General features: G+C 35.3%; 1 protein-coding gene across 1 annotated transcript in view; it reads right to left on the bottom strand.

The window, feature by feature from the left end:
* The window catches only part of Nup160 (nuclear pore complex protein Nup160), a 507,399-nt gene that overhangs the window by 303,356 nt on the left and 178,802 nt on the right, over nt 1-25,241 (bottom strand). The window contains exons 13-14 of the mRNA XM_090382015.1: nt 19,179-19,244; nt 4,182-4,290 (exon numbers count right to left, since the gene is read on the bottom strand). Of these exons, the coding sequence (XP_090238141.1) occupies nt 4,182-4,290; nt 19,179-19,244 (175 nt within the window). The remainder of the gene's footprint in view (nt 1-4,181; nt 4,291-19,178; nt 19,245-25,241) is intronic.

Here is a 25,241-nt window from a genome sequence, read left to right as displayed (position 1 = left end):
ATCTTTTCTAACCTAAATGCTTAAAAAACTACCATAAACTGCCATTAAACTGCATTAATCTAATTAACAGCCACTAAATGATGACATATGAGAATAAAAGATTCAAGTATAAAAGTTAAAAGTAATGAGAATGCATTGCTTTATATTTCAGACCAGTTCCATTATTAACTAATACACTTCAGATGTTAAAAACTTCTGTTCTCAAGATGCATTTACCAACACCAAGCGAAATTTGTGCAATGGGTACTTCTAATGTGAGAATTGAAGGGCATTACATCAATCATGCACATATCCTGAATGCAGAGAGAAAGAAAACACATCAATGCATGAGAATCACTGGGTATTTATTAAATTTTTAGATCTAAAACTTTAACACTTGGGTACAAAATAAAATTTTAAAAAATTTTATTTGCAGCTGTGCAGTTGTTACTCCTTAAGAAGCACCAGTTCTTAAAGGAATGCACATGGGAAATATGTTAAAAATTCACATGAAAGTTGATACAAAGATCCTAAAGAATATTCTAAATAACTTGCTGAAATTCTGTTAAAGGATTAGAACTGACCTTCCAAATCTATACTTCCATAACAGGAACTGGACCTAAAACCTTCCTACAAGCAAAATATGTTAAAATCTTGTGTTGATCCGATCTTTGTTTTTCAAGTAATTTAGAAGGAAAGCCAGCGATTGAAACTGGGCGTAAAACCTCCCTAGGTAAACAAAACAAGTTCAAAATTTCGCATTGGTCCAATCTTTCCTTTTTGAGTAATTTCCAAACATCCTATTGCATGCTTTCAAGAAATAAACATTTCTGTGGGAGGAGCCTATGAAATTATAATTTAATGTAGAACCTTTCAAGGGACCAATGAATTCAAACATAATGAAATTGTTTCAATCAATTTTTATTTTCTCTTAGTAATTTGCAAACATCAGAAACATACCTTCATTACATATAAACCAACACAAACCAGCCAACCTTGAAAACCTCACAAGATTGAGAGCTGCACAGCTTCAAAGTGCACAATAAAAATCCACTTTTCAGATTAAGTCATTTCAAAAGCATAATTAATAGTTTTAACTAAAGTTTAACATGCTTATATCATAATTTGAAAGGTTGTATGATATTACTGTTACCACCTGGAACCACAGCTGGTGTGGTTCCAGGTGGTAACAGTTGGAGTTATGCTGTTATTATTTTTTTATTTTATTTTGTGAAGAGGGTATAGTAAGTAAGGTTGTTACGTTTTTTTTTTAATTCAAGTTACCACTCATAGGACATGGAATGGAGTTGGTTATTAGATGGTGAGAAGGCATTCCCACAGTCCCATATCTCCTAAGGATGGGCACAAGCCAGGATTAATTGATGATTTTGCTCATCCCAGTTTTGTTAAACTGGGTTGCACCAAAAGAAAATCTATGAGTTGCCAACATATTGTGAAGTTAGTATTAGTAATGGCAAATGATTCAAGAAAGCAAGCTTATACAGCATCAGCCGAAAAAAATATAAATTCCTGTTTCACTTACACATTTACTCCAATAGGTTATCTAGTTCTTCCTTGAATTTATTTAAACTATCCACTTCCACAACAGATGGAAGTTTGTGATAGCAATCAACCAGCCGCTGGCTAAAGGAAAACCTCCACACATCTAATCTGCAACCATCCTTCCTCAATTTGAATTTATACCCACACATGTACCAGGCCAGATCAAAGAATCAGATCACCTTGCAGGTGCCTAGTCTAAAGACGCTGTAAATTGCAGAAATAAAGCCTTTCATGGTAAGAGCACCTTTTTGTTCCCCCTCACCAATCTCATTGCCCTTTTCTGTACCCATTCCAGTAGCTTACGTCCTTCCTAATATGAGATCTCCAGACCTGTATACAGTACTCAAGATATGGCTCAACCATTGCATTATACAATGGGATAATCTCCTCCTTATCCCTGCTAACAAAATTGCTATATGTCATTGAAAAAAAAACCCATGAGCTGTCCCGGCAGCCTGTCTGCACTACTCTTCATATCTAAGAGCACAATTACCCCCAGATCTTTTTATTTTCTATAACCCCAAATGAAGTTCCACACAGTTGTTACATTTATCTGGGATTACTGCTAGCCATATGCAGTATGTTGCATCTATCAATATTAAACTTTAATTGCCACTTCCCATTGCACTTGACTAATTTTTCTACATTCTGTTGCAGTAGCATAACATCATTACTGTCATTAACCACCTGCCAACCTTTGTATCATATGCAAACTTGGACATTAAGCCTGATATGCCTTCATCAATATCATTAATAAATATAAAAATCAACAATGGGCCGCACTGAACCATGAAGGACTCCACATTAGTCCATGAATAGCAGTTTCCAATGATAACCAATATGTCTTCTCCCACACACCAATCCCTTTTTCCAAAGCAATAACTTGCCCTTGGTGCCAAGCTATTCCGATCTGTATGGCAGTCTTTTATGTGCAGAAGGATCGAAGGCTTTCCTTAAATTGAATTATATGATTATCAAAATTATTTTTTTAATCCAGTTCCTTCGTTACTGCAACAACAATAATCAAATTGGTCACACAAGATCACCCCCTTAACAAATCCATGATTAATATAAAAATAGCGAAATGCTTAAAGAATTCTATAACTTTATACTTGTCAAATCCATGATGTAACTGAAGTATAACTGCATTCCTATCTAGATGTTCCTGTATTGCTTCTTTAACCAGATTACATTATTTTCCCTGCAACAAAAGTTAAGCTAACAGGTCTAATTATTCATCTCACCTTTAATTCCCTTTATGAATTGGAAATGCATTTGCACATCTCCAGTCCACAGGAACTTCCCTGAATACAGAGATGCCCTAAAAATTATGGCAAAGGGTTTGCCTACCTTGTTTGCTGCCTCCCTTAATATAACTGGATAGATCTCATCTGCCCATTCTGCCATATTCACATTTAACTTCAACAATGCAGTTTCTCTTACACTTTCCTTGCAGTCTGTTTTCAAAATTATTTAGCTCCCTGTTGATTCACATGTTGATAACATGTGAATGTAGATGCAAATCTCATGTGAATGTAGATGCAAAATACCTATTGAATTGCCAGAAACCCGGGCAGGATCATAAACAGTAAAACCACTGATATTGAGTGGGCCAATGTGATTCATCTCCTTCCTTCTAGCATTTACATGAAGAAGTTTGGTTTTTTTTTTTTTTTTTTTTTTGGGAACCATATACTGCAAAGTAGCAAAATTTTTGTTATGCCTCCATTCAATTTCATCATAATGACTGTCTGACTTTACTGATTTCCAAAGTCTTTTCAAATTATACAATATATTTACAAGTCATGGAAGCAAATTCAGATTTTGAATTTCACTGTACATCCATTTCAGATTATTCATACTAAAATACATATAAAACAATATATTGGTTTCAGGGCATAGTAGAGCCTTCAGTAGAGAGACATCACGTTTCAAATAACTGTATATTGATATAATGTATTTCCCTAAAAGATTATCCTAATGCCATATTTTTCTAAAATTTTAAAAAAGCCAATAATGTCCTTGTTCTGTTATTTTAATACTGCCATGCCATCCATGTGGCCTAACCATAACAGCAGAACTGTCTGCATGGAATGCCATGCAGTATTAAATTGGTATCTTAGCAGCATTTATATCCTGAAGGTACCAACCAATCTCCTATATTTGAGTAGTTACAATTCTCTGTATTTGATCATAAAAATTATCACAATGAGATAATGTATTAGTGTCCTGATAGCAGCAGAAATTCAGATTAATAATTAGGTTATGATGGCAATTGGAATTTATTTATTCAAATTTACAACTGTTGACATAAGCTTTATTTATTTATATAGTCATTTTTTTTTTTTTTTTTTTTTTGGAAGAGAGGGTTCCTGTGGTGTCAATATTTAACTGTCTCAGCAATTTAAATTCAGTTTTATTTATATATTTGTAGTACTTATTTTTTAATAATATAGTGTTAATCAATAATTAAAATAAGTTAATTCCCGTGGCTGCATTCTAATAATGCAGAGTCATCACTGAGGAGAGTAAGTTGTATTTTTCAAAATTTGTTGTTTCTTATTTTGAATAATAATTTTAGAAATAAGCCAATATAAAAAAAAAAAAACTACATGTTACATATTTCTAAATGGAATCACCTTCTGAGATTAAAAGATTTTCAGAAAAGCTTGCTGGAGTACATTTTTTTGCCTCAGAGAGAATAAGGTGCTCTATATCATCACAGGGACGGAGGAAAGACAATGAGTTCTGAAAATAATTAAAAAAAAAAAAAAAAAAAAAAGGCACTTGTTTTTATAAACGGAAAAATATTCAAAATTAAGAAGAAAGTACAATAAAACTTTGTAAACTTCAAATTCTCAAAATTTAACACTTTTTTAAAAATATTTACATAGAAAATTCACCATTGTACAAGCTTATATGAATTATAAGCAACCTTGGATTTCACCACAGCTTCATGAAGTTAATCAGTATCTGTGTAGAATGTACTACCTGAAATTGTTTTGGCAAGTTAGTGGAGTGTATATTTCTTGACTGTGAGCTTCACAATTATAATGTATCACTCACTTCAGAAAAATCTTCATATGCTTGCTGAAGCAACCACGAGGTTTCCCAAGCATCAAATTCCAAGCCACCTTTGTATTATCAAGGCATAGGTGGGTTAGATTTGACAATAACTGCCAGACCTAATTAGAAAACAATAAATAGAGATATATACATATATCAGAAGTTGAATTTTCAACAAATTCAATCATATCATAGCATACTGACATACTACAGCAAAGTTTCCTGTGATCATAATATAATTTATGATTGCTACTATAAGAAGTTCTTTTGACAAAATGCTAGTACTCTAGACCCTAACAACACCCCCCACACACACTGATTATTATTCACTGTGTTATGAACTTCTACAAGAAGAAAAGTATACCATGTAAAAAATAGAAATGGTTTATTTTATTTAAACAAAAAAATTTAGTCTTAATACAGCCATTAAGGTTTCCAATAGGTATCCATAAATCTTTTCTATTTCCAATGTTGAGGAGGAAATTTTTCTGCAGCTGTGCTTATTTACTGTACCAGATATGTGAAAGTCAACTTGTCACTGAAAAAGACAAATTTTTTTTTTTTTTCTTTATTTATTTATTCAACTATTGGGGCTCTCTGAAGTGGTCATGAGGGTTGCAAATTCCAGAATACCACTGTGCAGAGTTCATCATTATTAATTGATATTTTTAATATATTTATTCACTGCTTGTGAAACTTGAGTGAAAAGCTATAGTTGTCGTAGTGGTTGGTTGGTTGATTGGGGATTTATTTGGCACATCAGCATCTATGGCCATAGTGCACCATACATATGGTAAGTACGGATGTTATTTCTTGCAGGTAGGGATAACTTCCTAACTATGGCTACAAAATTATTATTATTATTTTTTTTTCATTAGCTAAAGGAGGTAATATATATTAATTCTTTTGAGAAAAGTAATAATGTTTGAGACATTTCTTTTATTACCCAAGATTGGAGCAAGTGTAAGAGGGTCTTTCATTATGTCAGTAGTGAGAAGGTTCTGGCGTTCTCTTGCATGCTTTGTGCATTCAATAACGATATGTTTCACAGAAAGTGTAGTGTTACAGTGATGACACTAAGGGGGAGTCTCCCCTCTTAAGAGATAACCATTAGTAATGTTAGTATGGCCAATTCTCAAGCGAGCTAATTACCTCCTGCTGTCAAATTGAACTGAAGCTTGAAGGTCATCGTTCAAGATTTGGTTTAATACTTTGAAGTTTATTCTTAAGCTGTTGCTGCCATGATAACTGCCACTGGTACATGCATTTTTCCTGGATTATTTGTGTATAGTCTTCATGAGGGACATTTCACTTGCTGTCAGGTGGTAGGTTAACTGATTTGGCAGCATTGTCCGCTAGATCATTCCCAGGAATTGCCATATGTCCTATGATCCAGCAGAAGCGTTTATGTTTCTCGCAAGTTTTGATAATGTATGCAAGGAGGTGATTATTTCTTTTACAACTGGGTGAGTGGAGTTCATGGTTTCAGTGCTTGAAGTGCACTTAAAGAATCTGAGAAAATTATGCTGTTTTTAATATCGGAGGACTCAATGTAATTCAGCGCAACCTGAATTGCTGTTCCATCAGAACATTATATAATCTTTGACAACTGGGCACTTTACTAGTCACTCAGTAGTTCTTTACGATATCAAACACTAGCAAGGCAGCCTGTAGCAGATGTAAGAATCTGGAATTCCAGAATACTACTGAGAAATTCAGTTCAACATTCCTTATTGATATCTTTAACAAATTTATTCGTTGCCCATGAAAATGCAGAAGGTTCAGTATAACACACTACAGTTGTCATAGTGACAATGTGACTCTGCCACTCCACTAGAAAACTGCATAATCTTCCACGAATTTCTTGTATAAATTTTCAACAAACTTATACCTGGCACATTCGGGAATTTTTCAGATCTCATTAAATTTACTAATCCCAATGGATCTTGTCATATATTAATCAATGCCAAACTCTTTTAATTTTTACAGTGATCTCATGTTTTGGATAAATCTAAACTTGATATCATCATAATAATTTATCTCAGGAATCTGCCCATCCAATGATCACATTCTCCTGTAGCAGTAGCAGTAGCAGTAGTAGCAATGGCAAATGATTCAAGAAATCAAGCATGTATAGTACCAGCCCAATAAAAAAAAACAAAAAACTTTCATCCATCCATACCCTCAAAGAATTTCCTGTTCCAGCAATCGACCGAAGGCAAACTTCCGCCTGCCACCATCCGTCCTCAACTTGAATTTATGCCCCGTTGTGTGCGCAGTCTTGGTAAGTGGAATGTACTGTTAACATTCAGCCTACTAAATCCATTCAAGGATTTAAACACCTCAATCAGATCTCCCCTCAGGTGCCTAGTCTCAAGAATGCAATTTGCAGAACTGAAACCTGTCTACATAAGAGCACCCTTTTGTTCCTTTCACCAATCTAGTTGTCCTTTTCTGCATCTGTTCCAGTAGATCTATATCCTACCTAAAGTCAGACTTGCAGAACTATATGCAGTATTCAAGATGCAGCCTAACGATGGCCAATCAAAGGCATAACACCTCCTTAGCAGTGCTAGAAAAGTTTCTGTATATCACTGACTTTGCTGTACAGGCAGCATGTCTGCACTGCTCAGAGAATTTTCCACAGGTGTTTTTCCTTTTCCACTACCCTGAGTGTAATGCCACATGACTAGTATGTTACTCTGGGATTAATGCCACCCATATGCAGTATTTTGCATTTATCAATATTAAACTTCAATTGCCATTTCTCAGCCCATCTGCTAACTTTTTTTAGATCCTGTTGCAGTAGCATATCATTACTTCATTAACAACCATGCCAACCTTTGTATCACTATCACTGTAAACTTGATCATTAAGCCTGATATGCCTTTATCAATATCACTGATAAATACAGAAAACAACAATGGGCCCAACACTAAACCCTGGGGGGCTCCACTAATAACATTTGTCCATGCACAGCAATTTCCATTGACTAACCCCCCCCCCCGTGTGTGTGTGTGTGTGTGTGTGTGTGTGTGTGTGTGTGCGCGCGCGTGCGTGCGTGCGTGCGTGCGTGTGCGCTCGTGTGTGTGTGTTCTCCCACTCAGGCGCCTCCATAGCCAGGTAGGCAGGAGCAGCAGTGCGTAGCACAAGCTTCTTGATTAGACTAGGGTTCGAGCCTGTGATCACCAAATATGGAAAGGTCAGGGAATGACCACCGCATATCCCCGGAGCAATATGGCCTTAGTTGCTCATGCTCCTAAAAAAAAAAAAATCTCCCACTCAAACATCCCTTTATCCATAGCAGCAACTTACTCTTAATGCCATACTGCTCCAATTTGTACAACAGTCTTTTATGAGCAACAGTATCAAAAGCTTTCCTTAAATCCAAGTATATGATAACAAAATAATTTTTTTGCATCCAGTCACTTTGTGAACAACATCGCAGTAACTAATCAAATTAGTCAAACAAGATTTCTCTTTAACAAACCCATGCAATGTTTGAAGTATAACTGCAGCCTTGTATACATAATCCTGAATTACTTCTGTTACCAGCGTCTCCATCATTTTTCCTGAAAGAGACGTTAAACTAACAGGTCTGTAATTCCTCGTGCCACCCTTTGATCTCCTTCGTGAATTGGGGATACATTCACACATCTCCAATCCACGGAGACCTCCCCTCAATCCATTGATGCTATCATAATTATGGCTAAGGGTTTGCTTTTTGCTTACTTCCTTCGCTGCTTACCTTAATATAACTGGATAGATCCCATCCAACCCAGGTGCATTTCTTATGTTTAACTTCAACAATTTCTCTCCACTTTCCTCTCAGTTATTACAAAATAATTTAGCTCCCTGTTAGAGTTTGATAAACTTCTGGTGTCATCGTCCCTAAAGAGTTCCTCATGTGTGAAGTTAGATGCAAAATACAGTCCATTCCGGTTATTTGGGACACATTGGAACTAGTGAATTTTGGCCTGATTAAGCGGCTGCCCCAATTATCCGAAGTTTCACGTAAATAGTTAAAATACAATGTACTCCCCTCTTTTTTTTTACAATTGGTTCACTGTACAATCAAATCACGTTACGACAAACTCAACATAGTAAAGTACCGTTCACTATACGATGTGCAGTAAGCGCCGATCATTGTGATCACGTTTGTGAATTGAATTTTAATTCTATTAAACAGCAATTCTAATTAGCGAAAATAGGAGGAATATTATCCACAGGCTATAAAAGCAAAGATATATTAAACACAAATTTACCCTTTATTACCTTACCAATTAAAAAATACGTGAAAATCGGAAGAATATACGTGATAATCGGAATAATTAATACGTACTGTAATATGTCCATACGAACTAGTTGACATTTCTGTTCACTGACATTTGTGGGTAGGGGTTAAAATTTAAAACAATAAAAAGATAAGCAATCAATAACAAAGAACACGGCACACACAAATTGCAAGTAACACAATATGCGCAAGTGTGAACCGAGGAACGAGTTACAAAGCTTTAAAAATACGAATGAAGAGAAGATCTGAAAATTAATTTTTTTATATGATTGAAGATTTCATGGAAGTGTAAACACATTTCACCATAATAACCCACAGAATTCCAGCTGTCGGTATTATCGCAAATTTAGTAAGATCGAGTTTACTGTCCGTTTATGATAGATTTCACTAACAGAAAAGCCCAATAAACATGTGACTGATAATTGTTTTTATTGTTTTATGGTTGTGACCTCCAGAATTTCGACCGAACCACATGGTACCATCGGAGACAATCATAGGGTAATCTCCAGTGCTGCGGTCTCCTGCCCCGATTAAACGGCATGCTGTCCCAATTAAGCGAAATAAACCCTGGCTATTTTCTCGATTGGTTTCTGTTGTTTTAAGAATTACCCCAAACAAACGGCTGCCCAAATTAACGGTGGCCCAAATAACCGGAATCCACTGTACTCATTCAGTTTGTCAGCAAACTGAGCCAGATTATGAGCAGTCGAACCATCAATATCAGGTGGACCAATTTCATTCAACCCCCTTGCTTCTAGAGTTTACATAAGTAAAAAAGTCTTTGCTGTTTTTCTTTGCATCCTTTGCCAAATATTTCTCATAATCTGTAATCATAATCATAATCTCATATTCTTTCTCATAATTTAGTGTAACCTCCTCTATGACTCGATTACAGATTAATTTATATCTACCATAGGCTTCTGTGTTGTTCAATAATTTATATGCATCCCATGCACTGAGAATGCTGATTTGCCTAATCAGTAACCTGGCAGGAGGGGCCTGACCTCTGGCCAAATGATTTCCAAATTACTGTAGTGAAAGATATACAAAATCTGATTCTCATTGAAACCTGGACACATACAAAACACTCAATTTGCTCTAAACAGAAATGATGGTATGCAAATACATGCCATCTTGGTTGAATCTGTAGTGTTGCACGAGTTGAATGGACTTTTCCTCTAATCTTCACTTCCATGTCATATGTCTTTCAAATTCCTTCTCCCCGTCTTCACACCATTCCCTCCAGGCATTTGGAGGGAATGGTGTGATTTTTTTTTTTTTTTTTTTTTTCCCGGTTGATGCTGCATAAGCTTGTACACTTGCTTTCTTGCATCACATACCACTACTACTACTACTACTAACTTGTTTGTCTAGTAAATAGATTTATAATGTGGAATATCTTTCCTGTAATTAAAAACTTCCCACACTTTCTAGAGACTTTTAACCTTCCTCTACCTCTTATGATTTGTTATTGTTTGTTATGTGGTTTTTAGGAGCATTAGCAACTAAAGCCATATTGCTCTGGGAATATGCGGTGGTCGTTCCCTGACCTTTCCGCATCCTCCGTATTTGGTGGTGACGGGCTCGAACCCCGGTCTAATCAAGAAGTGTGTGCTACACGCTGCTGCTCCTTCCCACCTGGCTACGGAGGCACCTACTACCTCTTATGAATGAACCACAGTATTTAGCTGATAGTCAATTCATTGCTCTAAACCTGTTTCAAATTATTAGCTTTTCTACTAAAGATAATCAAACTCAAGATTTTCTATTCTAATATAAGAACATTTAACCATTTTGTCAATGATATTACCAAATATTGCAGATATTAATCTACACTCATATTATATCTCACTCATTACTGTACACTCATTCAGACTATTCCACTGGGATCTGCTATTTTCTGCTCCTGCTAAACTAGCAACTATCAGTCATATAAAAATGGCTCTGTATCAATATAAAAAATGGTTTCTTTTATTACAAAATAAATACTTCTAAATTTTCTGTCATCTCTTTGATCTTAGAACCACCATAGCATTCTGAAGTTGACAATGCATTTCAAGGAAAGCAAAGGTGCTGTAGAAAAAAACAAAAACTTCAGATTCACCACTCATCACAACACGAGAAGTTTTGTAAGTGAAAAAAAGTCAAAATTTCTAATTTTCTTAAATTAAAGCTCCTAGAATAAAAAGACTGTTTTAAATATGATGACCAAGTTCCTAGAACAAAAAGACTGCCTAAAATAAGATGACTGCTAGATGCTAAAAAAAAAGGAACAGCTATTGGAACTAGCTGCCTGAAGAAGTAAAAAGGTGCAAGTTAAACACCATGTAGCATAGTATAGTGTAGCGTAGTGTAGAAGAATCCAGTTTGTAGCCATCTGTACTTGACAAGAGGGCATAGTCTTTGATACTTCTGTTTTTACATAAAATAACTTATCTATAAAATCTGTGAAAACAAAAATTAAACCAGCGCACCTGCACCAATATTTTCATATTTTTTATCTGTAAAAATTCTAATGCTCTCAAGCAGATTTCAAGTACATGTATAATACCTTGTATAACACGGTAGTTTAGTTCCTACAAAATCTCGTGTAATGTGAAACCGTGTTTTACAGGACTAAGAACCAGTACAAAAAGGGGGGTACATTCCAAAAGCTAACAAAAATACATCTTTTTTTTTTTTTTTATAACTATCGGAAACATCAGATTAGTGCAAAAGCATCATTTTAATGTAGTCATCTACCAAAGCAGTTAAGTTAATTAATTAATTAATTAAAACTACTCGTTGTGAAGGCATTCACAATATTAGATATAATATCAGTTTGCCAGGAGCAAAAGTTGATGATGTTGTAAAGCCTATATCAAGGGCACAAAAGGTGATATTGTTGTACATGTTGGCACCAATGACATTAAGAGTAGAAGATCGGCAGATTTACTTAACAAGTGCGCCTCCGTAGCCAGGTGGGAAGGAGCAGCAGTGCGTAGCACACGCTTCTTGATGAGACCGGAGTTCGAGCCCGTCACCACTAAATACGGAGGAGGCGGAAAGGTCAGGGAATGACCACCACATATCCTGGAGCAACATAGCCTTAGTTGCTAATACGGAGTACCCAAATGCGGAGGATGTGGAAAGGTCAGGGAATGACCACCGCATATCCTGGAGCAATATAGCCTTAGTTGCTAATGCTCCTAAAACCAAATAACAAACAAACTTAACAAGTACAGGTCAATGTTACAAAAAAGTCGCAAGTTAGGGTTAAATTTGAAAGTTACTGCAATTCTGCCCAGACACGATAGGAGGTAGTATATGATGAGAGCCTTGTCAATCAATTTGGCCCTGTAGAGAATGTGCAAGGCTCAAGGGGTAGAATTTTTTTCGGTGTGGTCTGTGCTTGTTAACAGGAGAGACTGCTTCTACAGGGATGGGATACACTTAAACAGAAAGGGTACAAGAATATTTCCTGATGCTATCGAGGCAGTGTTAGGTGGGTCAGAAAACTGCTAGCTTGGGGAGATTCATAGACGAAAAGGTTAAAAGTAGCTGCAGGCAGAGGTGAAGATGATTCTTGCACTACTTCTATTAGAATAAGCAGGGGCCTGGAGCGAGGGGTGCTGAGGGTTTCAGGGACTGATGGCAGTAATCATGAAACAGGTTGGTATATGGAATGTGTTAGGGTAACTAAGAATAAGAATACGTGCATGTATACCAATGCTAGAAGTATAGTAAATAAATTTGATGAATTTGAAGTGTTGGTCGAGATATCAAAGGCGGATATTGTTGGGATATCAGAGACATGGTGTCACACAGATATTAGGAATACTGAATTGTAATTTGGGGAGTACAATGTGTACAGAAAGGATAGATAGGATAGGAAGGGAGGAGGTGTTATGCTATTAATTAAGAAAAACATAAAATCAAAAGAAGTGCATCCAGTGAATAAAGATGAACAGTGCACTGTTGAGTCAGTCTGGTGTGACATAAGAACTGTGAAAGCAAAAATAAGAGTAAGAGTGTTTTATAGGCCTAATGACTCAAATGAGTACAATGAACAATTGTACAGAGAAATAAGAGTGGGCTAGTAAATCAGAATGTCTTATAATGGGGGATTTTAACTTTCCAGATATTGACTGGAACTTGTGGATTGGTCACTCGCACACTAGTAAGACTTTTTTGTGGATTTATTGGATGATTGTTTTCTGCAGCAGCATGTTCGAGAGGCAACCAGAGAGGGTAATAATCTTGATCTGGTTATCAGCAGTGATCATTCTTGTATTAAGAATTTCCAGGTAAAGGATCACTGCCACTGAGTGGCAGTGATCACAGTGTACTGATATGGTAATTATATCTTTAAGTTATTCCCACCAGGGGTAAAGGAAAGGGTTTTTGCTTCCGTAAAGGTGAGTACAGTGGTCTCAGCCAGTTTTTAAATTCTGTACAGTGGGATCAATTGATGATGTTACCAACAGCAAATTCAAAGTGGGAAGCATTCAAGGAATTAATCATAGAAGCTACTAAAAGTTTCATACATATTAAGAAATATTGTTCAAGGTTTAGGCCTAAATGGTTATCAAATGAAATAATGAGACTCGTGACAGGGAAGAAAAAACATGAGATGCATATAAATCATCAGGTGACACAGAAGCCTATGGCAGATATAAGCTAGTCTGTCATAAAGTCACAAAGGAGGTTAGACAGGCGAAGGCAGATTACGAGAAATCTTTGGCAAAGGATGCTAAGAAAAACAGCAAGGATTTCTTTACTTATATAAACTCTAAAAGGAAGGGGATGAATCTGATTGGTCCACTTGATATCGATGGTTCGACTGTTGATGATCCTGCTCAGATAGCAAACAAACTGAATGAGTATTTTCCATCTACATTCACACATGAGGAGTTATTATGGTTTGAAAATGCCATAAGGTTATCAAATTGTAGCAGGGTGCTTAACGATTTTTGTAATAACTGAGAGCAAAGTGGAGGAGAAATTATTGAAGTTAACAATAAGAAAGGCACCTGGGGTGAATGGGATCCATCCAGTTATATTAAAGGAGGCGGCAAAGAAAGTAAGCAAACCCTTAGCCATAATTATGAGAGCATCCTTGGACTCAGGGGAGGTCCCCACAGACTGGAGATGTGCAAATGCATCCCCAATTCACAAAGGGGGATCAAGTTTGTTTGTTTATTTGTTTGTTATTAGGAGCATTAGCGCCATATTGCTCCAGGTATATGTGGTGGTCATTCCCTGTATTTGGTGGTCACAGGCTCGAACCCCGGTCTAACCAAGAAGCGTTTGCTACGTACTGCTGCTCCTGCCCGCCTGGCTAAAGAGGTGCCAAGGGGGATTGAAGGGTGACACGAGCAATTACAGAGCAGATAGTTTAACTTCTGTTCTGGGTAAAATCATGGAGTCACTGGTTAAAGATGCATTGCAGGATCATCTAGAGAAGACTGCCGCAATAATTCAGACAGCATGGGTTTGTTAAGGGAAAGTCTTGTCTGACAAATCTGATAGGATATTATGATGTGTTTACAAAGGAACTGGATGCGAAAAATAATTTTGTTATCATATACTTGGATTTCAGGAAAGCTTTTGACACTGTTCTGCATGGAAGACTACTGTACAAATTGGAGCAGAATGGTATTAGGGGTAAGCTGCTACAATGGATAAAAGGATGGTTGAGTGGGAGAAGACAGAGGGTGGTAATCAATGGGTGCCGCTCTTCGTGGACAAATGTTATTAGTTGAGTCCCACAGGGTTCGGTGTTAGCTCCACTGTTGTTTCATATATTTATCAATGATATTGATGAAGGTATATCAGGCTTAATGTCGAAGTTTGCAGATGACACGAAGGTTGGCAGGGTTGTTAATGATAGTAATGGCAGTGTGCTACTGCAACAGGATCTGGATAATTTGGGCAGATGGGCTAAGAAGTGGCAACTGAAGTTTAACCTTGACAAATGCAAAGTACTGCATATGGGTAGAAGTAACCCCAGAGAAACGTACCAACTGTGTGGTACTACACTTAAGGTGGTAGAAAATGAAAAAGACCTGGGAGTAATTGTGCAGTCAGATATGAAGTTTCTGAGCAATGCAGACAGGCTGCCAGGGCAGATCATGGGGTTTTGTCAATGATATATAGGAATTTTGGTAACAGGGAAAATGAGGTGATTGTCCCTCTGTATAAGGCAATGGTCAGGCCACGCCTTGAGTACTGCGTACAGGTCTGGAAGCCTCATTTTAGGAAGGATTTAGATTTCCTTGAGCATGTACAGAGAAGGGCAACAAGATTGGTGAGGGGAATGAAGGGATCGTCTTACTAAGAGAGGCTTAACTTCTGCAAATTGCAGTGGCTGGAGACTAGGCACCTGCGCTGTGATCTGATTGAGGTGTATAAGGTCTTGAATGGGTTGAGCACGCTGAATCCTGATGGGATTCTTTCACTTGTTCAGATTACAAACCTAAGGGGACATAAATTCAAATTAAGGAAAGACAGATGTAGAATAGATGTGCAGAAATTTGCCTTTAGCCAGCTGGTGGGTAATTGCTGGAACAAACTTCCATCTGTCGTTGTGGAAGTTGATAGGTTAAATAAATTTAAGGAGGAACTGGACAAACGTTTAGCAGGAATGGTTGTGCAATTTTTTTTATTTTTTTATTTTTTGCTTGCTTTCACTTGCATCGCATGCCACTACTACTACTACTAACCAAAATGATGGCAAATTAATTAATTAATTTAACTACTTTGGTAGATGACTACGTTAAAATGATGTTTTTGCACTAACCTACATGTTAGTCATTCTATCTCGTAGCATGACGCCTTTGCCCTTAAATATTTTATATGAAAATATTTTCTATCGGAAACTTCATTTTTATAGTAGTAATAACTTAATATTTTAAGTTTATTTTATAATAGTAGTAACTTAAATAGTAATAACTGAAGTAACGTCTTACCTTAAAATTGTGATACTTATATGTCAGATAATGTATATTCATTTAATTAAAGAACATGTTGTTGTTGTTATTTGGTTTTTAGGAGCATTAGTAACTAAGGCCATATTGCTCCAGGGATATGCGGTGGTCATTCCCTGACTTTTCCACATTCTTCATATTTGGTGGCTCACAGGCTCGAACCCCGGTCTAATCAAGAAGCTTGTGCTATGCACTGCTGCTGCTCCTACCCACCTGGCTACGGAGGCACCTAAAGAACATGACACGCATAAGTTGCAACAAACACGATACGCACAAGTGAGATACGGAGTAATGAGTTTCTGAAAATTGATTTATGTTTTTTATATTACTGAATATTTCATGGAAGGGGAAACACATTTCACCATAATAATTCGAGCTATTGCAAATGCAATAGGTTCGAGTTTACTACCCATTTATAATTGATTACACTAACAGAAAAGACCAATAAACAGGAAACTGCAAATCGTTTTAATTGCTTTATAATAGTGACCTCCAGAAACGTGCTTTAGAAAAATACTATGAAGGTGATAACTAGCGGGTCAACAGCAGAGATTCACAAAAAGGAATGGAAATGTTGAAAATTACATCTAATGTAATAGCAGGGTTTTCCCAGAACAAAAGCTAAAAAATTCTATGTTATGCGAGATTTTCCGCCATTCTCAAAATGTGTTAGATTTTCCTCCAAACGTGTTAGAGGGAAACCTTGTGGTAGAAGTACCACGTTGTGCGAGGATTGCCACAATTTATCAATCATGTTAAAGCAAAACCGTGTTGTAGAAGTTCCGTGTTATACGCTGGGTTGCCTGTATCTTTCAAAATTTTCATTAAAAATGTAGTAAAAGTGTATCAACAGTAAAGCAGCAGAGAATTTTATTCTTAAAATGAAGTCTGGTCTTATTATAGAGGATGTACAGTGAAATAGGTAGAGGTTTTTGCTGATACTGTATATGCTTGCTTCTTTCAGTTCCCCTACTACAGTAACATTAATGCTAGAGTGATCAAGTATGACCAGTATAAATGGGATAGCCATGGGAACTTCAAGATGCTGTGGTTTCTAATTGATTTGTCAGATGGTCTTACTAAGCTCCATTATTTTTTCTGCCTCTGAAAATGCAGGACAGTATTTCAGCACTACAGAACAGAACGGTCTGCTAGAATTGAGTTACAGAATGTAGTAAACAATCCCTTAGTTCCAAAAAACAGTCTTGCTTCCACCACTCCATATCAGGCTGTGACTTGTCGAACAATTTGTTAAAGCACTGAACTCTCATCATTACATCTTCAGCATATACAATCTATGTTTTCAATGTTATCTGATGCAAAAGTGAAAGGTAATATATTACCAATACACAAGTGCAGCAGATGTTGTTAGCTTCACACAAACTGGAAGAAAAAAGGCTGATGATGAACAAAATGACCAGCAGTCAGTTTGCCTTTCTTGGTATTATTAAAAATGAAAGTTACAAAGAATTAGTTGACAGATTAATTTGAAACTATGGAAACTGGGATGCAGAATGTCATCCTCTCCATTATTTCCACTCTCACCTGGATTTCTTCAAACCAAATATGGGCAACGTTAGTGAAGAACATGGAGAGATTCCACTAGGAAACACAGTCGATGCAGAAGAAGTACAAGGAAAGTGGGATGAAGCTATGATACGTATCTTGTTCTTGGTTCAGATATCACATTAACAAAAAGAGACAAAGGTGTTGAAATGTACATTTTAAAGCATTTTTTCTGATTAAACCAGGGAGATGTTTTACTTTTTAAGCTGGCGTTCACTAATAGCAAAATTTAATATGCTGTTTTGTACAAGCTAAAAGTAATAAATCTATGTAGTATTACTGCAATTTATTTTCCTTTAATTTTTGAGCAAATCATTGCTCTAGTCAAAAATTAAGGTCATATGGAATCAGCAAAAAGCTGAATTCATAAAGAAATGCTAAGTAATGCAAATAAACAAATAAACCTTTTTTTTGAATACCTGTTACAGTGTTATCTTCACTCTAAAATGCTACATGCATTTTAGCATTTCCTTTGAGACACTGAAAATTCTATTGATGCTCATTTGTTAGAAAATACCTTTACCTTTGTTAGAAAATACCCACTGAAGATACAGTGGAGTACTCAGCCAATGGTATTCAATTAGAACACAAAGATCCCAGGGATAAAAAATCAAAACAATAAATCATATGGATTTTATTTGAAGAAATCTGAATTTGCAAAATTCCCTAATGGAGAGAAAAATAAAATATACAAATTTACTAATATGAAAAGAAAAAAAAACCTAAAAAAGGACAAAAAATTCAAAATAAAATACGTACAAAAATAAAGGGGAAAAGGCATATCCTAAAGAAAGAAGTTCTTTTTTTTTTCCTTTTCAGTTTCAGTGAGACACTGGAGCAATGGCAAAACTACCATACTGCACGAGTCCACCAACATTGGGAGGTGGGGAGGTTTTGGGTTTTTTTTAAGAGCATTAGCAACTAAGGCCATATTGCTCGGGAGATATGCAGTGGTCATTCCCTGACCTTTCCGCATCCTCCATATTTGATAGGCACGGGCTCGAACCCCGGTCTAATCAAGAAGCGTGCTGCTGCTCCTGCCCACCTGGCTATGGAGGCGCCGAGTGGGGATGGGGCAATACATTTGGTATTATTGTTAAAGATCAAGTGGAGACCATTTGGTACTCTGATAGAGAAGTCCAGAATTCACAGTTTTGCCTCTGCACTGGAGTCTAACTGAAACATTTTTAAAATGAAAAAATACAGATTATCAGAAGACATGTTACCCATAATTTGGAGGAGGATAGATGAAATTATTCAGACCCCTATAAAATGAAATAATACATATATAAATAATAAGGGCAAGAAATAAAAAAGATTTAAAAAAGGAAAAAATATTCTGACTTGGTTTCTGTCTTTTTTTTTTTTTTTATGTATATATATTAAATCTCTGGTGCAATTAACAGAAATTTCCTTACCACCTTTGGCTAACATTTTATTGTCCTATGATTATGCACATATTTTCCATTTCCATGTTATCAACAGATAAATACCACTTACCACCTATAATGTTTTATCCTCCAATGGGCTGACAAACAGGTAGGCTGAAAAAGCTTGCTCTTTCTTGTGGAATATTTTTCATTTTATTTTCAGGAAGTGTTTTATTATGGAAGTTATTTTTATATTTCATCTGTTTTTTTTTCCTCGAACATAAGTTTTAATGTTTTTTAATAGGTTTTAATATCAATGTGGACTTTTTCGTGTGTGTATGTGTGTGTGTGTGTATAATAATTTATACCCACCTTTTTAATCACTGCAACACTCCCTGTGGATGGATCTAAAAACAAACTTAAAGGTTTCAAGCCCACCTGAAAAGAAAAATCATACCTATATAATAACAATAACAATAACAAAAACAAAAAAGTAAAAAAACTGCCCAAATCTCCAACACACATACAAAATAAATAAAAAAAATTTAAGAGCAGTTGAAGATCAGTGTAATGGGTTTGGCTAGAATAAACTGAATTATACATGAAATGAAAACACTGTAATACTATGTTTCTAAAAAAAATAATAATAATTAGTTTACTAACTCTTGATGCTAAAAATTTTAAATTTAAAGCCAAAAACTGAGGCTTGTCAGGAAAGTTAAATGGAAGATCAGTCAGCAGCCTGATAATAATTTTCCCAAAGTGAAATCGGAAACCCTGCTGCCAAATTTGTTATTTTAAGCAAATGAATGTTGGCTATTAAGGTTTAAATTCTCCAGCATCTAGACTTCAATAAACTAATTAATTTTTATCCAAAAAAAGGAGTGGTTTTCATTTCTAAAACAATTTAGTATATCCCACATTACGTTCCTGCTTACACTCCAGCATGACCACTAGATCAGAAGTGATCATGCTGAGGTGTATGCATCACCACTAGATCAGATGCATCACCACTATTCTTTAAGACTGTCAATCGGTACTTGATACAGGCTATTTTAATTATTCTGATTTTAATTTCACTCCAGATACATCAATGCATGTTTAATAATTATTATAAGTACAAACTTCTTTAAACAATGAATTACCAGGAACACTGCTAAGGGATGGGGCTTTACACACCCGGTAATTTTCAGAAGTAGTTTACATTCATTTTCTTTGCCTTTGCTCTTATCTGTATACTATCTATCTCTAATATCTTATGCCTCAAAATCTATTAGAGTATTCGAGGGAGATTGAGGTACTATTTCTATCCTTGCAGCCTATTCCTTTCATCTCAATATAGATTTATACCTTTGCTTTGCTTTTCACAAGTAACAGATACACTTGTATAGTTTTCTTAAGTAACAGAAACACTTGGTTATAATTTTTTCATAGGTTATGGAACACTTGTATATTTTTAATAATGTTTTAATAATGTTTAAAATTAATTATTTTAGTTTTTGCTATTTGTAGGGCTAGCGGTTATTTTTGCCAGTCTGCCGTTAATTTCATATAACATAATTTCAGATAACTTATTATTAAATGAACTTATATCAACTCAAATTTCAACTTAATTTAATCTAATTTCAACTTAGCTTAATCCTGTGATTTATACTATATTTAGTATTACATAAATATAGTTAAGCTGGCATCAATAACAACCAAAACAGTAGTTTTGGTTGTTATTGATGGCATATATTGAGTGGTGCTAGCCCCATGATGACGTACCTTTCAATATAAGCCTTATTCAATAATAACTGGTAAAATTTGGTATTCTTTGGTATTTTAATTTTGTAAATATGGAATTATTATGATTATTATTAGCTTTGCTTTATATAGAGGCTGATGGGATCCTTTGTATGTTGCAGATATTCACTGCCAATTTTGTTTTTGGAATTTTAATTTGTTGTGATAGATACCATTTTATGCTGTCTATTGAACTTGTATATTCTCTGGCAAATGTAATCTTAAATCATTTCTGATGACATTAATGTGTTCTGATTAGTAATTTCATTATTACTATATTATATATATAATAGTAATATTATTACTACTATTAGTAATGTATATATATTATATATATAATAGTAATATTATTACTATTATACATATATATAATATTAATTTAAAAATATATTTATTTAAAACAGACAAAATTACTAGTCAGAACACATTAATATATATATATATATATATATATATATATATAAGATAAATGAACCAATTTATTTAGTGCAGAATATAATATATGATAAAAGGCAGAAGCAAAGAAAGTACAGTGCACCCCGGTAGCGAAAGGCTGTGTGAACGAAGTAGGGGGGGGTAAAGAATTCAGCAAGGGTAATAATTGAAAGAATATGTACCAAGTGAAAATTTGAACAAACGACCAAGGAGGAAATACATTGCCAAGTCTTTCATAATTTTTGTGTCTTCGTCAGAGGTCATCCACCAAAATTATGAAAAAATATAGCAATGCTCTTACTTCTGTTTCCGACATGTTCTGTATGCCAAAGCACGTGTAAGGGAACACGTGGTAAAATAATTTTGATAGGTAAAAAGTTAAATTAATTATGGTAGGTAAAAAGTTAAAATTAATTATGATAGGTAAAAAGTAATTATGATAGGTAAAAAGTTAAAATTAAGGAAATGCATACAGAACATGGATGACCTTACAGAAGTAAGTACAACCATATGAAAGTTGAGAACAAAGGGAAAGCACGACGACAGTTAAGTAGTATACAAAAGACTGACTTACCGCTGTTGGCAGGACTGACCGAAAAGTGTGTGTCGGTGTGATACGCTAGTATTTATGTGCGGGTACGCTAGCGGCGCCTAGCGTATACGAATTTTGGTGTACGTAAATAAGTGGGCGGAGGGTTACGGTAGGTTAAATACATGATGTCCAAACTGCCCAGGATAGGTAAGAAATATGATAACTGACAAAGTAGCTGTTGAGGGAAGCTAAACTTTGTTTAAGGCGAAAAAAGTATGGGTAAAGATAGAAAAATAGAGCCCTGGTGTTGCGGTCGATAAACTAATGGCGCACAGGGCATAAAAAGGTAGAAGCTAGTAAAGTGGAAAGATGATTGAGGTAGAGATTTGTAGTGGTGCTCGGGTAGTTCGGGGTTGCTAGCCCGTTCCTTTAGATAGGACCCTGAACGAATGTCTGGGAGTGTGTGCATCATGTATTTAAAGTCAGTTGTGTTAAATAAATACATAAAGATATGTTAGAACATAATAATAATAAGATGAATATTAAATTATTAAATTATATTTACAAGATAAATACACGGAAGTAGGCCAATTGGTGGGTACAAGTTTTTCAGACTGTAAGACACCACAGAGGCCTCGTGTATTGTATATACACTATATACATACTTGATGTTAATTAGGGATAATTATATGTCAATAACACTGGTGATATCGATATCCTTTATTTTATTATACCTCAATATGTTGAGGGCTTTGCGGATGTGATGGCGTAAATAAGCTTTTGGAAAGAGGTTGTTCAAAAGTTTATTACATAATATCCTTATGTTATGGATTGTGGTTTCTGTATTGCTGCAAATAGTAGCTATACGAATGCATTGAGCTAGAATAATTGGCATGAATTCTTTTGGATATGTTAGAATTCCATTGTGTAAGGCTGACTATGTTGAAATTGAAAGCTTCACGTTTGTTGTACAAGTTTATAGTGGCTATATCATTCGTTACATTGATATCCAGATCCAAGAAATGGGCTGCTGTATCCGAGACGTTTGTTTTTTCCAATATAAGTTCTGCTGGGTATAAGTGTCCATACTCCATGATGAAGTTCGGGCAGTTGATCACAATGAGATCATCGATGTATCTGTATAGTATTAGGTCCTGTGGAAAAGCGGTTTCTGACCAAAATAGATATAAGTTGGCTATTACACATGAGGCTGGGCTGCCCATAGGTGTTCCTATAATTTGCTGATATATAGTATTACCATCGTATATAAAATTATTAGAAATACACAGGTTTAGTAAGTTGTTCCAGTGATGAACATTGCAGGTTATACTATCTTTGTATTTTGTATAAATGTCTTTTAGTACTGATTTTAGATTTGTTTGATCAATACTTGTAAATAGGCTTTGGAAGTCAAAAGTTTGAATGTTATTAACTTTATTATTCTGTAAAAATTTTAATACGGGTAGGTTATTGCCTATGATTTTGCTGTTCTGTAAATTATTTAGCAGTGGTTGCAGTAGATGTTCAAGCATTTTACCCGGTTTGTGCACATAGCTATTTTTGCAGGAGGTTATGAATCTGAAACTTATGGGTTGTTTGTGAAATTTAGGAATGAAGTATATGTAAGGTAAGCTGTAGTTGTTCATGTTTAGCTTTAGTTTTTTATTGAAGGCTATGAGTTTTTTGGTTATAGTATTGCAGGTACTGGAAATAGGCTTGTAAGTATTACTTGAGTTCAGTTCAGTGGCTAAGGTTTGTGCATAGAAGGATTTGCAAATAAATGCATAATTGTTAGCTGCTTTATCTATAGGTGTGATGATGAAGTTTCTGTGTATTTCCTGCAACAATATATCAATCCCGACTATGGACACATCATTACTGGTAATTTAAATATAGTTGCAGACCCTATACTCAGACACATTCTATCACAAGGTTTCAAATTCAGGCCTTGCACACGAATAAATATTACCACTTTCAATAAACAGCTTTATCATGACTTGTTAAACTACTGCTTTCAACAAGCTTACAAATATAACACACCCATAGAGGCATACCAAATGTGGATCAGCCATACTTTCACCCTATTAAAGCATAAATTTACTTTATCCAGTTCAAATATGTATAGTCAGAATAAATATTACAACCTGGCTAATCTAAAGCAAAAACTACAGGAATTCTTTACCCTAAAGAATTCTTTACCCTTTACTCTAAAGCAAAAACTTGCTGAATTCTTTACCCCCCCCCCCTACTTTGTTCACACAGCCTTTCGCTACCGGGGTGCACTGTACTTTCTTTGCTTCTGCCTTTTATCATATATTATATTCTGCACTAAATAAATTGGTTCATTTATCTTATAGACATTATGGCTGTAGGGTACTTTTTGCGATAGCAATGTCCCTGAGCCATAACTTATTCTATTAAAACTCTGTCTTATCTCTTTCTGCTTTCCTACATCTTTTCTATTACTTTATTATTATTATTATTATTAATCTAAGCCTTGTCCAGGTTGAGCTTACGCCACTTTGAACGGCTTATACATAACTGCTTATTATATAACATCCCTATTTTAGATCGTACAGTTTACCCCCAGTCGCGTCCACACTTCTTTCTTTGAGTATATATATATATTATTTTAATGTTAAATTCTGATTATCTTATGTATGGAGACAGATGATAAAGATAACATACTACATGGGCAGAGTAGGATAAATTTGACCCCGGGGACACATGCTCTGTACTGTACCCCGCAACATAGCAATAATTCTATACATGCACATATAACACACACAACACAGGGCGCAACAGCATATAATGCTTCCTACTTTGATAAATTTGGGATCCATAACCTTAAATTTAACACTTGTAATAATAAACTATGTTTAACCTGTCCTTATATGCACCCACTGCACAAGACACAAGATAATACTAAACCCACTTTTTGTAAAACTATTAACGTCATTTACCTTATAACTTGCAATACCTGCAACATAAAATACGTTGGACAAACCAGCAATAAACTACATTTGAGATTAAATCAACACAGATCAGACATCAACAACTACCAGCACAGGAAATCTAATAATATAGAACATGAAATAGAATATATGCACTTTCAGTCTCACTGCTTCAGTAATATTTATATTTCCATACTAGCACATATTGATAATGCCAATATTAGAACCATACAAGAAGAGCTATTTATGTTAAAATTAAAAACCTTATACCCATATGGTCTAAACAACAAATTCAACCATAAAATTATTACCAACAACCTGACAGACTGCTGCATATATGACAAATTCAGTATTATTAAATACCATAAATACCATAATAACCTACGCAAGCGTTCCAAAAAATCCAAAAATAGCATCATACATAAGCCTACTTTAGGCAATTTTGAGGCCACCCTTATAGACTGGGATAAAAACATCATAGATGTGCAATACATACACAACTTACTCTTCAGCACTAAGCACAGTGTACTGAAAGCACTGCACAAGTTTATAGGTACTTTCAACTTTAAGTCCAAACATTTGTTTCACCTATTGAACGATATTTTGAAATTCAATCTGAAAAACCTGAGCTCCACTACAGCCAATAATGATTCTATCATAATCGTAAATTTCAACAGGCAATTTATGGACAATGTAAATATCAATAAACTCATAAATCAGCACAATCAT

Source organism: Mastigoproctus giganteus, chromosome 9 (genome assembly GCF_048544385.1).
Source record: "Mastigoproctus giganteus isolate SK-2022 chromosome 9, ASM4854438v1, whole genome shotgun sequence".
NCBI lineage: Eukaryota > Metazoa > Arthropoda > Arachnida > Uropygi > Thelyphonidae > Mastigoproctus > Mastigoproctus giganteus.
This window is presented reverse-complemented; position numbering and strand designations above follow the sequence as displayed.